Source organism: Microtus ochrogaster, chromosome 10 (genome assembly GCF_000317375.1).
Source record: "Microtus ochrogaster isolate Prairie Vole_2 chromosome 10, MicOch1.0, whole genome shotgun sequence".
In the NCBI taxonomy this organism is placed as follows: domain Eukaryota; kingdom Metazoa; phylum Chordata; class Mammalia; order Rodentia; family Cricetidae; genus Microtus; species Microtus ochrogaster.
The window spans coordinates 24024640-24038658 of NC_022016.1; the positions used below are offsets into that span (position 1 = coordinate 24024640).

The following is a 14019-nucleotide window of genomic DNA, read 5'->3' on the forward strand; positions in this document are numbered from 1 at the left end:
TTTATTTATTTATTTATTATCTATACAATATTCTGTCTGTGTGTATGTCTGCAGGCCAGAAGAGGGCACCAGACATCATTACAGATGGCTGTGAGCCATCATGTGGTTGCCGGGAATTGAACTCAGGACCTTTGGAAGAGCAGGCAATGCTCTTAACCACTGAGCCATCTCTCCAGCCCTAGTTTAACATCTCTTAATACCCTTGTAGGAGTTAGTATTTCTCCCATTTTGGACAGATCTGCACACTGTAACTAAAGTTCCATGGGCCATTGAACTTGAGCATACTGTAGCTTTAGGTCTCTTTTGTGGAACTGTATTTGAGTCTTTCTTTGCACACAGTACAACTGATTAATATATCCTACAAAAGCTTAAAGGAGGATTTAATTAGCTTCACCTCTGAAATCCAAACAGAACAAAGATCAAATAACTGGTAAGAAGTGGCTTATATCCACCTGAAGGACTCATATACATAAATATGTGTGCAACTCTACTTTATTTTTTTAATAAATAGACTTCTGTAAGTTTTGGGTGGGAAGTAAAGTAAACCGGGCTTTGCCTATGAGTCTTCTCTCTCCTCTCTCTCTCTCTCTCTCTCTCTCTTGCCATCTCTTCCCAGTGCACGGTGACGTGTGGCCAGGGCCTCCGGTACCGTGTGGTCCTCTGCATTGACCACCGAGGACTGCACACCGGGGGCTGCAGTGCGAAAACCAAGCCCCACATAAAAGAAGAATGCATCATACCCACGCCCTGCTACAAGCCCAGAGGTAACCGGATGGGGACCCTTCACCCTTACTCCATGAAGACAGGCATTCAGGCATCTCACATCTCCTTGGATTGGTTTCTAAGATCCCAAAAGTTCTTAGCAATGATTCTTTATAACACAGACTAAATTAAATAGACTTGGTTCTCGTTACATTTTCAATTTTTTTATCTTATTTTACAATATTTTTAGTTTTAAACAAAATGATGATTTTCACTCTGGCATTTTCATTTACATATATTATTCATATATATTCATATAAGTATATACACATGCATGTGTGTGTTTATGTCTGTATATATCATTGTAACCTACCACAGTGCCTCCCTGTCCCAGGCACTGGTCCATTTTCTCTGCCAAAATAGTTCTGTGTTTTAGTATCGTGTGTGTGTGTGTGTGTGTGTGTGTGTGTGTGTGTGTGTGTGTGTGTCTGTGTGTCTGTATCTGTCTGTGTCTGTGCACTGATTGTAAGATAAAGCATGCATTTGTACTGTCTTTCTGAGTCTGGCTTATTTCATTAAATATAATTGTTGCCAGTTCAGATGATCTTGACTACATCCTTTATGAAGTAGCACATGTAGAAATCTATATATACACTTGTCTTCCAACTCATAAAACTGTTTGAAAATCATTACTGAAAAATATTAGATTCATCTTCATAAAGGGAGATTGTATATATATTTCTATATGTTCACATATATGCACATATATATTCGTAATTTACTATCTCGTTTCTTACTTTTAAAAACAAGGAACAAATCCAAATATTTCTACTTTGCTGAGCCTGACATATGCTGGGAAACCACAGACCTCAAACCGAGAAAATGGAAAATTGTTACTTTCTAGATTGAAAGTTAAAAAGTGACTGAATTCCAGAAGTATAATTTGACACAGAACTGTGACATATATCTGAATTTAATAGATGTCAGAAACTATTTAATTTTAAATAATTAGGAAAAATCTGCTTAATCAAGAGGCATTATAATTATACTGGATCGTTCAGATTAGTGTGATTATTGATCCCCTTTTTATGTCAGTATTGGCATTTTCATGAAACAGGAAAACTCAGAATCCCAAACCATTTGGAAGTTCAGAATGTTATACAATGTCATTCTAATTTTTAGTGCCAAGGACAGCTCCCATTTCTTTCTTTATATTGTTTCTTTGGTACACTACATTTCTATGAAAATCAGCCATGAAGTAGCTCTACGCTACACTTATTATTTGAATGAGTAGCATTGTGAGCTCTTCATAGTCTAAAAGGAAAAAGAAAAAGGCATACCAGAAATCCTGATTATTCTTAATAACCTTTCTCTAAGTTTGTTCTTCTGTAAAATGGGGGAACAGGAATATGAAGGTGGGAAGGTTGCGAGAGCCACGGTGTAAGAGGGTCTTGACCTACTCCCTGCTGCATGCTGGGTTCCTCCAGGCAGCATCAGTGCCTTCAAGTGTCAGATGAGATGGCCACAGGCACTGGGCTCAAGTGAGCAGAGGACAAGCCTACTGTGGGTGCCACGCTGGATACTTTGTCACACTGGCTGTCCTCGAACTGGTGGATGGTCAAGCTGTAAAATGATGCTCGTGCCCCCACCCATGAGCTAGTCATCTTGGCTTTGGCAGACAGGCATTTCTTACTATATTTTGTAGCTACAAGCAATGGCTGCAAATAGAAGACAAGTGGCAAAAACCCAACTTAAAATAGACAATTATTTATTAGTTCTATCTTTACCACGCAGCTTTGGAGGGAAGAAATCTGTCTGTAGTTAACTACCAAGAATAAAAATCTGGATTTTGCACAGCTAAGTGGTGATCTTGACTCTGTAAGCATCATTAAAATAACTACATAACTCCATGGCGCATGCATTTGTGGATATATTTCTTTCATCTTTGCAATTATATGTTATACAATGGTGACAGAACTTCACTGGCTCATGCTATAAAGGCAAATATGCCCATAAATGACCTTAATAAATATGTCAGAAATGAGAATCTTGGCAGTTACTTCTATAGGGGCAGTTAGAACCTCCCTAGGTTTTTCTTTTTCTCCTCCACATTTTCCCCAGGAAGCACTTAAGAAGCTTGTTTGAGTTGTTTGCCCAAAGCTAGATGAAGAGGTAAAACACATCAAATCATGGTTTATGGACCTTCAGTTGCACATGTTCCATTGTTATTGAACTTTGGGGGGGGGGCAGATATTGAATAAATCGGAACTTTAAAACAGTGTTTTACAAATTTCAGCTTGGTGGTTTGTTTGGTTTTGATAATGCAACATAAGATCACACTTAGCCAAAAGGCAAAACCATTATAACAATACCCACAGTGTCAGTAACTGTACTTTGTGTTTATTTTAAAAGGTGTCAACAGTGCCTCATTGAGTCCCTGTATGATTATCGTCAGTAATCCTAACACAGGGACTTTCATAATAAAAGAACTTTGCCATTCCACATGGGAAGCATATGTATAGACACAAGTGTTAGGCAACCCTTCAATCCGCTGGCCAATCATCTTGACACAACTGTTCTCAAAGACAGCTCTTTGCCACAACGATAATTGTTTGCAATTATCAGCATGACTTCTACATCTGCTGCAAAACTAGACCTGCTAAGAAGGAAGAGTTGCCATGAGCCCTCAGGTAGTTCCTAACCTCTTCCCTTCCCCCTGTATTTATTCTCAGAGAAACTTCCAGTAGAGGCCAAGCTGCCATGGTTCAAGCAAGCTCAGGAGCTAGACGAAGGAGCTGCTGTGTCTGAAGAGCCCTCGTAAGTCCAGTTTGGGGAATCTCCTTCTGAAGGGACTTAGTGTCTCCTTGCTGTGGCTTTTATGGGGTCTAAGCTATGTTTAGCTGTCTTCTCAAGGGGGCGTAAGCCCTCTGAACCCTCCAGTTAGAGCTGGATCTGTTGCAAGTGTTGGTCAAAACTTTGATTACATTCAAATGAGATTTAGAGCTTTCTCGCATGCTTCCTGTCTGAATCAAAGTATTTTTCAGTTTTGCCCTACGTGGGGAGAAACAAATAGAGTGCTTGTCCTCTCCTGCAATGTTTTTCCTTTGACAAGGAGCCAAAGGTGAGAAATCCCAGGCTGATGGTGAAAAGAGACTAGACGGGCTGGGAATGTAGCTCAGTGGTAGAGTACTTGCTTCCCTAGCAAGGCTCTGGGTTTAATCTTCAGTACAGCGATGGATGGTGGATGGATGGATGGATGGATGGATGGATGGATGGATGGATGGATGGAAAGACAGACAGACAGGCAGACCGACAGATTTGATATGAAATCTGGGCACAGCATTCTATCCTCCTTATCTATGAACTTTATAGTATGGCTATTAACAAATAGGAGTAAATAAAATATGTATAAAGGTAAAAGGCATGTAATAATAGCTTTACTTCTTCATTGGAAAGATGGTGGGTTTTACCCAGTTACTTATGGTTCTATGCAAGTTCTGTTTATAAGCTATGAAATCTGGACCAGTAAGCCCAGATTTCCCACAGACTCCAGAGAAGTAACAGAGAAGCCAGATCCACACACGCCTGACTCCACTGGAGACACTAACGGGCATATCTGTTGCATTGCATTTACGCAGAGGAATGCACTTTTCTTATCCAGCCCATATTTGGTAAAAGTCATTTCACAGTGTGACGCCTTTCTAAATTACTTTACAGTAGATACTAGGGTCCATATGAGTTAGGAACATACAAGACATGCGATCCAACCTTCAGGAATTCACAGTAGAGCACATAGGATATAATAATTTTCAAATTTAGGCCAAGGTGTAAACTTTACTAGAGATATAAATGAAGATATTCAAATGCATTCTTTTCTCCAGTTTATTCTGTTTGAATCTAAATTTGGTATAAATTTTTAGGATATAAAACTGTGTTCCTGGATGATAAGTGTTTTTGAATCCCTGGTTGTGGGAGAAGTTTTCCACTGATGCAATGAGCCAAATCTAGCTAAATTAGTAAGACTAGGTTTTATTTAAACAGAGCAAAGCAACTCCCAGGTGACTCTTGGAAAGGCAGGAAAGAAATCACTTGGACAGTCTATGGACCAGGTCTTAAATACCCTGTAGGCATGGCCTTCTCAGGCAGAGGGGTTACCTCTTGGTGGGCTTTCTGAGAGGCAGAATTTGAGAAGGGAGAGGGGGGTGCTGAGGAAGAGCTTCAGTAAGTACTTCTGTATACTGAGTTTCAAGAAATTTCAATAATCAATATTCACTTGTAAATCATCTGTACCAAACAGCTTGATTTTCCAGAAGTAAAAAGCAAAATATTTTTTTAAAAAATGATATATGCATTAAATAACCACATTTTACCTAGGAGAGCAGTTAAATTAAACATAACTTGTTTCTTATTTTAAAGTTACCACAGTAAAAAATAAATTAAGAAGAAGCAACTGAAGGTGACAGAATTTTGGAGAAATGATGGCTGAAGGTCACAAAACAATCTTTAATCAAATAGACGAAGACATTTCCCCTCCTTCTCTGGCCAAGACCCCGTCTCCAGTCAGGACCTAATTTGACAGACCTCATTGATGAGGAAGATGTCAGGGTCCTTGACCCTGCATCTACTCAGGTTTTGTCTGAGACAAAGAAAAGTGTCACATCACTGGTTCAGATTATTCCTCAAACTGTGTATTGTTTCATGTAAACAATCTGCTCCCCTTATACACTAGATTCTGCCATCTTGGTCTAAGGCATATCTGCCTGTAATGCTGCATCCTGACTAATGTTAAATAATAGAACAAGGTTTAAAACTAAGTAAAAGCATATTGCATCTATGATTACACTTCTTTCTTATTAGTCGATACCACTCCAGTGAAACCTGGAAGTGGAATTAAATGCTTATGCAGAAGCATTTCACAGACCATGATCATGCATATTTTATGGTATGAATTTTACACTAATGTTCCAATTAACATGCATTATGCTTAATTTTCATAAAAACCCATAAAGCAGCTAAACACACTTTCAGCCATTGAAATTATAGCCAAATAAAATTAAGTCATTAAATTTCACTCTTCGTGTAATGGAATTGCCATCTTGGTGTGATTAATCTGAGTTGAAGTAGGTTATAATTGGAGTGCCAATTTAATGTAAAGGAAATGTATACAGTTATGCTCAGGACAACAATTATATTAATACCAAAATGAAACAAATGACAGCTGTAGAATTAGGTAATGAAAGCTACATGTTTTCCACATTTTAATACATCTTACATGTTCGATGTGCTGAGCCCTCAGAAAGCTCTTAAGTGTCACATTTTTTAATTGCTTTTGAATTTTAAAAACACAATTTTTCATGGTCTTAATTCCTTCTTTTTTAAAAAAAGAAAACCACATAGACATGCTTCCAAATGTGTATAACAACCATAATTACTCTCCAAAGCACAATGAAAAAATGATATACTGTCAGCAAGCCGTTCTTCCCCCACCAAAGAGACTCACATTGGTTAAATTAAACAGCCGTGTGTAGAAGCTGCAGCTGTCAGCTCTGAACTGCTGCTCTGAGACTGGAGGGAACAGAGGTCGAGAACAGTTATCTCTTGCACTAGCTGCCACAGGCTTGGGCGAGTTATACAGGAAAGCAACAAATACCACTGACTTTCCCATATGGAAAGTGAAAATATTATCAACAGCCTGTCTCACTAAATAAATACAGGAAAATCACTGTTAGCATATGGAAATGTCCTTACTGAGTGTCAGATATTCCTAATAACCCCAAAATGAAAGAAAAAATTGCTTAGTGGTAGCCAGAAATATGTTGGAAGGTAATCTCTCTAAGATATGTTTAGAAGAAAGCTATACTAAAAGACAAAAAAAAAAACCCTGAATTGCCAAGAAATAAGTAAAATATTGAAGGACACAAGAATGTCCTCACCTTGTAGTTCCACTAACCGAAATATCGTGTGGATTCTGCGAATCCAGATATAGCTCCCTGAAGCACTGAAATAAGTATACAGACTGGATCATTTTGCATGATATAGATTCATCATGTTAGGTTTCAGCTGAGGCTTGGAGTTTGTGGTTCAGTGACAGAGACCCCAGCACTTCCAGAAACAGCACGCAAGTGTTCTGAGATTCCATTTTGTTCCTCAACAACAGAAAATGTACCTTGGGCAAACGGGCTGTGGCAAAGGCGTTATCTGTGTATACAGAAATGGAATCGTGAGCCCGTGCATGGGAATCCATACCTCTATGCTGGCTTTTCCCCCAAACACAGTTTTAACTGATTATCTTGGTAACAAATAGCAAGAATCTTATTTTATGTGTATGGGTATTTTGACTGTGTGTGTGTGTGTGTGTGTGTGTGTGTGTGTGTGTGTGTGTGTGTGTATCATGTGCCTGTTGTTCTTGAAGGTCAAAAAGGAGTTAGAGTCCCTGGACCTAGACTTACCTGCAATTATGAACCACAATGTAGGTGCTATGACTCAAGTCAGGATCTTCTGCTAGAGCAGAAAGTGTTCTTGCTACTGAGCCTTCTCCCTAGTCCCAAAGTTATTTTTTTTAAAATTTTGAGTGCAGAAGGGGCATGAGACCAGTTATCCTCAGAGGTCATCAGATGTAAGCCATGCCAAATAAGGTTCCCCAGTATAAACCATCTGATGTGAATGCTGGGAGCCTAACTTGGATCCCCTGGAAGACCAGAAGACCCTATTAACTGCTGAGCTGTCTCCCTAGCTCCAGTAGGAATCTTTAAGCAAGGAGTTTTTCTTTCTCCCATTGAGTAAGATAACACAAATATAATCCAAATGCCAAGCTGAAAAATAAGCAGATTCAGGACTTTCTTGAATGAAACCCATTATAGACAGTTGTAAAAATAAATACAGTAAACTCTTCTCCAAAGTTGTCAGCTGAAGAATCAAAAGAATCTTTGTTCTACTTTAACCCCTGCCTTATCACCCATCCAAGACTCAGGAAGCACAGAGGAAGAGACGGTGGAAAGACTGTAGGAGCCAGAGGATGGTGAAATATGCAGCAAACAGAAGTCTTTGGACAGGGCATAGCCAATGCACTCAGGAGCTCACCATAGCCATGATTAACTGTAGGAGACAGAAGCATCATGATTGGGTCAATAAACCTTCCATCATGGTTGTGAAGGGGCCTATGCACCTCCATGATCCTAGAGGGACTATTGGCCATTAACAGTTGTTTGGAGGAAATGTCATTTTCTTCAGCGGTGTAATCACTGATCAGTGGCCCTTGCTTGGATAAACTACCTCCCACCCCCACTGTCAAAAAATTTAAAAAAAAAAACTTCAATTAAGTTCAGTGTGTCACACACACACACACACACACACACACACACATATGATAGGAGGAGGAGGGCATGCTGGGAAGAGAGGTTTCTTTGGGAAAGGAAAGGAAAAATAAGAAAACAGGACGGCGACTAGAGTGATGGAAGCTCATTAGATAAATACGTAAGACTGTCAACAAAAACATTTTAAAGAAATCCTTGTGCATAAATGGTTGAAAATAAACATCTGCAATTAATATTCTGGGGAGTTTGGTTTCTCTGAGGGTGGTAGTGCTACTAACACTAGACAGGGTAAAAGAGGAAGTGCCAGTGGAACTTTTTCTCTGCTGCTTTTGAACTCTGGTGTTTCCTTAGCTTTAACAATAACAAACCAAGTGGGGTACACCTAGTTGTTTCGGGTGAAATAAAAGAATCCCCTTTAAATCGTCAGAAGTAACTTGATTCTGTGGTAGTTCGAAACTGCAATGTGACTGTTCAGTTGGATATTTGGACCGGGAAGAAACAAACTGATTACTGATAGATCCCCCCACCTTGCCTTCAGTCTTAGCTGAGAGGTACACATCACCACCTTTGCCGTTTGACAAGTACACATTATGACCTCTTTGACAGCTCAATTTCTTGGAAAAGTGATAAAATCTCATGCGATGGTGATCTCCAGGACTTTTAAAGAAGTGTTGCTCTTCATCTGGCTTGGCTGACACGGAATGGGAAGGAAAATGTTTGTCTCCTTAGCACCTCCAAGTGGGAACAGAACCCCTAATGTCCTAGGGAGCAGCTTTTGAAGGAGATGTATTTACAACACACAAAAGTAAGACCAAGATGCACCAGCACTCTGACTTTGTCTTTCTAGACTTTGGAGTCTAAAGCAAAACATCTCAGGTAGAGAAAGCCAGAATTAATACCACATTCCGGGGAAGCTCAGTTCTTCCATGTAAATTTCAGTTGCTGGCAGTTTTTCCTGATGGGTTCAGAGTAAGCAGTGATGTGCAGTGTCCTTTCAGGTTCTGCATAGCAAATAAATTAAAATGAATATTAGTATTAACCAACTACCCCCTCGTCAAATAGCTGACTCCCACCAGATGGGGAGCCACATGGTGCTGACTCTCAAGGATAAGATCTGGCGGTCCCTCTGCCATGAGTTTGCCCTTTAAAGCTCATGAGTTATCACAGCAGATTTTCAATCAACACTTTTGGTTCGTAAGCCATTTGGAATCTTCACTGTAACAATCAGGCCTTAAACTATTATCACAAATGACCTTGACATGAGCCAGAGGAAAAGAAGAAAACAGTCGGGAAGCAGCAGTGGTGTCTGGATTCCATGTGGCATCAGGTTAGCCACGGGACTGACTCAGTAAGAAACCGAAGGAAATTCTTCCCTGTGAATGGAACCCACAGCATTCTGGCCTAAACAGAAGGACCAATGAGAGCTCCCCAAGATGGTCCTACAGTCCTCATGTGCCTTGCTTATGTTGTCGGAGATGGCATTTCAATACATTTAGGACTACATCTCAATATATTTAGTTAATATTTATACCCCATTAAGTTGTTAGATAGTGTGAATATCTTAACGTAGTGCTTAAGAATGTGCAGCTTTAAAAAATGGTTAGAAATCTCATCGTGGGGCATAAATTCTCATTCTGCAAAGAATATAGAGAGAATCAAACATTAGGGAGGCATATAGACAGCAATGATTTTCATATTCTCAATACAACGTACCTGAGTTTTTGTTCTCTTCATGAATCTCAGGCCATGGAAATTAACAAGGGAGTTCTTTTCTTGTTTTGGTTTGTGAGTGTGTGTGTGTGTGTGTGTGTGTGTGTGTGTGTGTTCCTTAATCTTTAGTGACTGAGCCATCTCCCATGCCAAGGAATATCTTCACTATGCATAGAAATAGACATTTTAAGAATCAAGAGTCATTTCATATAAAATCAAGAAATTAAGTAGACATTGATGCACAATTACACATTTTGCAACAGATAACTTTGGAAGAACTCAGCACCTGCTCACCGTTCATGCTTCAACGGCAGGAGCTAAGTCTGACCCATGAGCCACCTGCTCGGCACAGGGACTTTGTGGTAGATAAGATACCGCGAAAGTTACTAACTAAGGTTTTACTCTCAAGAAACCTCAGGGTTGGAGTTGGAGAGATGGCTCAGTGGTTAAGAGCCCTGCCTGCTCTTCCAGAGGACCTGAGTCTAATTCCCTGCTCCCACATGGCAGTTCACAATTCTCTGTCACTCCAGTCCCAGGGAATCCCATGCCCTCTGTTGGCTTCAGCAGGTACCAGGCACACATGTAGCACACAAAAGTAGATGCAGACAAAACACTCATGCACATTAGAAATAGCAATAAATGTTTTCAAAGGGAGAAATCTCTGGGTGTTCTTAACAGAGAAGCAATAAAACTCAAATTTAAATATTGGCCATGTATCCCCAAATTATATAGATGCACTCTACATTGAATTAAGAAATGTCACTAGGGGCTCAGCGATTAAAAGCACTTGTTGTTCTTCCAGAAGACTTAGATTTAATTCCCAGGACTCACATCTATAACTCCAGTCATCTTCCGATGCTCCCTATACACACTATACGCATACGTGCAAGTAAAAGTTTATATACACATAAACTAATCAAACAAATTAATCAAAAAGGAAATGTTATTTGATGTTTTGATATGTGTGGTATGATTGACATTAGAACCCCAGTTCTGCACTACCTATTAGAATTATATCTATCTCTGGGCTAAAATATCAGAATAGTGAAGCTAATAGGTCATAGTAAATAAGTGATAAAAATAAACAGATGAAATTAATATATATAATACATATGTATTATATATATATATACTATGAAGGTTTGGAGGGACATGTTGATGTGAACTAATAGTTGGCAGATTAATTTGCCGAAGTTATTACTTGGGCAAAGGTGACTGGGTCTTCCGCGGCATATAATCACACATTTCTGTCGCTGTTTATTCATCAGTACACAAACCTGTGTGCTAAAATCAGACAAAAAAAAATAATATGGTTTCCTAAAGTTGCTTTTTTCCTCTCAAATACATCCAGCTGCCACCTCTGAGTTGGTGAGGAGTGGGGCCATGTATTTATATGCCCTAACATGGATTTAGCTCTACTAGGATTGAAGTTTAAAAGTCAGCTATCTCTCCACACAGAGCAGTGATGCACCCCAACTTGGATCTCTATTAGCAACAACAGGCCTGGGCAAATGACTGACCCCATAAGCCTCCATTTCCCCAGTTGTGAACTGAACATTGTAGTCTCTACATCATAGGGATTATGAGGATTATATGCAAAGTAGCCAGTACAGGCCATGTTAAATATATTGCCTGTTGCCATAACCAAACCTTTCCTCAGACCATTGATTCCTATAGAATCTTCAAGACTTAAAATCTATTTGTAAGAACCCATTATAAAAACATCTTGTTCTAAGACCATTTAAGAATGACAAGATTTATCCTGAAACTCAGCCTGCAGCTCCTTGAAAACTCATGTGTCCCACGCTCTTAACTCAGTCCAGAGTTTATCCTAACACACAAAGGATAGGGTTTTTTTTTTGCTTGTTTGTTTGCATTTTAATTAATAATAAATGTATGGGAAATTGTAAAAACGAGTAAGGAAGGTTCAGGAACTGCTCCCGTGGAAAAGCAGCCTTCTCCTGCTCTGAGTTAATACGCACGGTCCCCACTGATAGCTCCCAGCATGTACAACGACAGCAAAATCAGTAATAAAGTCAAAAGCACAGACAGAGCCATTTTCATGTGGTCAGCAAAGACCTTCCCTGCCATCCAAGAAGTCCTATATTCATCATCCCCTCCCACCATCAGCTCTGTTGCTCACTCCGTAGCTGCCTTCAGAAAGTGAACTCTGAGCTCTTGCTAAGCTGAGCCCTAGAGAGTGACAAAGACAAATTAATGGGGTCCTCGTGTGCCAAAATAAAGCATGGACCCTGTCACCACCAATATATGTTAAGTCCATTAAGGTCATTTTTAATGCAGTGAACTTTTCATTGGAAGGCTCTGCCAAACTTGTTGAAGAAAAGGAAAGAAAGCTTCGCAGAAATGCAAGATAAACTCATTTCACTCCACTGCAAGCAGAAACGGTCCACACAGAGTATTCTGAGTTTACAAAGCTTTAGATTTTTATCAAAGTCGGGGCTGAGTGGTGTTGACTTAAAATTTCATTGTGGATTTAAGCAGAGGACCACGGGCACACAGATAGCTGGCGGCCTCGCGGAGTCTTGAGTCCCTTTGGGATATAGTCTTTTAAATAGTCAGAGGGTCTTCCAGGGAAAGCAGGCCCACAAAGCCATGCTCTGTTCACGCAGAGCAGAAGAGCACAGAAAGGTGATCTAAAGTGGTGTCACGTCCTTCCCTGTCATCTGTGAGGACAGTGATTTGGCTCCGCTCCCATTCACTATCTACAGTAGCGTATCACTTACCCCCACAATTGCTTTGCGTGTGCTGAGTTTTGTAAAGTAAATTCTAACAAAGATAAAGGCTCTCCGTGAGTCCCTGTAACCTCAGATGAGATCCAGAATGCTCCAAGTCCTTCTTTACTGAGTGGATAGATGGCACTACGATAAGGCAGTGTTTGGCCAGAGCGTCATATATAAATTATGAGGTCAGCATCGGTCTCAAAATCCTTTCCCCTATAAAACAGCATTTCCAGTGAGGTTTAGGGGAAGGGTGGTTGGCACAGAGTTTAAATGTGCCTCAAGCTACTTGGCTACCCAGCAACCCATCGATCTGAAATAAGCCCTGTAGTTATGAAAAATAGCTAACTACCATTAGATAAATGAAACACGAGGCTGTGCACACCAGCTCTCACGCCATAACCCCAGCACTTGGGAGACCGAGGCAGGAAGATTGCCACAAGTTTGAAGCCAGTCTTGACTACCTGGTGTGTTCTAAGTCATCCTGGGTTGCAGTGTAAGACCCTGACTCAAGCAAAGAAAAGGAGGGAAGTGGGAGGTAGAGGAGGGAGAATGTGTCAAATGAATTTTTTATCATGAATTATCCAGGGAGCTGATTATGGTTTTGAAACCAATTCAGATAAAGAGTTGGGCTTAAAAAGGTTCATATTTTCCAGAAGATAAAATCATTTACACCAACAGGAAAGCTCTGAATAATTATGCACAAGAAACATCTGTGTCATCACCAGCCCGTTACAAAGAAATGTCTATATCTCTTTGGCGTGACACATACCTAGTCAAAGATATTTCAAGTCTGTCTCTCACAGAGTTAGAAAAGAAGCTGAATAATGCCAGCGCTTATTGAAAAGTCACTGGTGATCTCTTCTACCCATCCTACAGGGTATCCAACAGTTCCCATCTCCAGTGGTTTGGTGAGCTATGTGCATGAACTATGTATGCCAATAAGTACCACTGCCAGCTAAGATTATTCAGTGGTTGATGCTGACAGTGAAAATGGAAAAAGAAGTTAATGAGGGTAAATTAGCATTTCAGGGAATAACAGCTAGAACTGCCCTGTCAGTTGGAATTGAGAATTGAAGGAAATTGAAGAGTCAAGATGAACTCGTGAATTGTTCTAACCAGAGGCTAGTAGGAACACCTGCTGTGACAGAGAAGACTGGTCCTCGAATACATTGCTGTGGGGGAAATCAAGAATTCCATCTGTGGGGCCTGGGAAGATGGCTCAGTGGTAAGAGCACTTGCTCTTCAAGCATGAGGACCTGAGTTCGAATGCCCAGCACCCAAGTGAAAAGGTGGGCATGGCTGCCAAGACCTACAATCCCATCACTTGGGGACAGAGACAAGTGGATCATAAGAGCTTACTGTCTAGCCAAGCCAAAATAACAAGCTTCTGGTTCAGATCTCATCCCAAGGCAATAAGGCCGAGAGCAGCAGAGAAAAACAGCTAATACCCTGCTCTTACCTCTACATGGACGTGCACCAGCAAGCATCCCCACACAATCATGTTCATATACCACACATGCACACATACACAATGCACACACATACTACACCAC

General features: G+C 40.3%; 1 protein-coding gene across 2 annotated transcripts in view; it reads left to right on the forward strand.

Moving 5' to 3' along the window:
- The window catches only part of Adamtsl1 (ADAMTS like 1), a 387047-nt gene that overhangs the window by 194950 nt on the left and 178078 nt on the right, over positions 1 to 14019 (forward strand). For both annotated transcript variants that reach the window (XM_005352697.2, XM_026782337.1), the window contains 2 exons: positions 617 to 764; positions 3435 to 3519. In XM_005352697.2, the coding sequence (XP_005352754.1) occupies positions 617 to 764; positions 3435 to 3519 (233 nt within the window). The remainder of the gene's footprint in view (positions 1 to 616; positions 765 to 3434; positions 3520 to 14019) is intronic.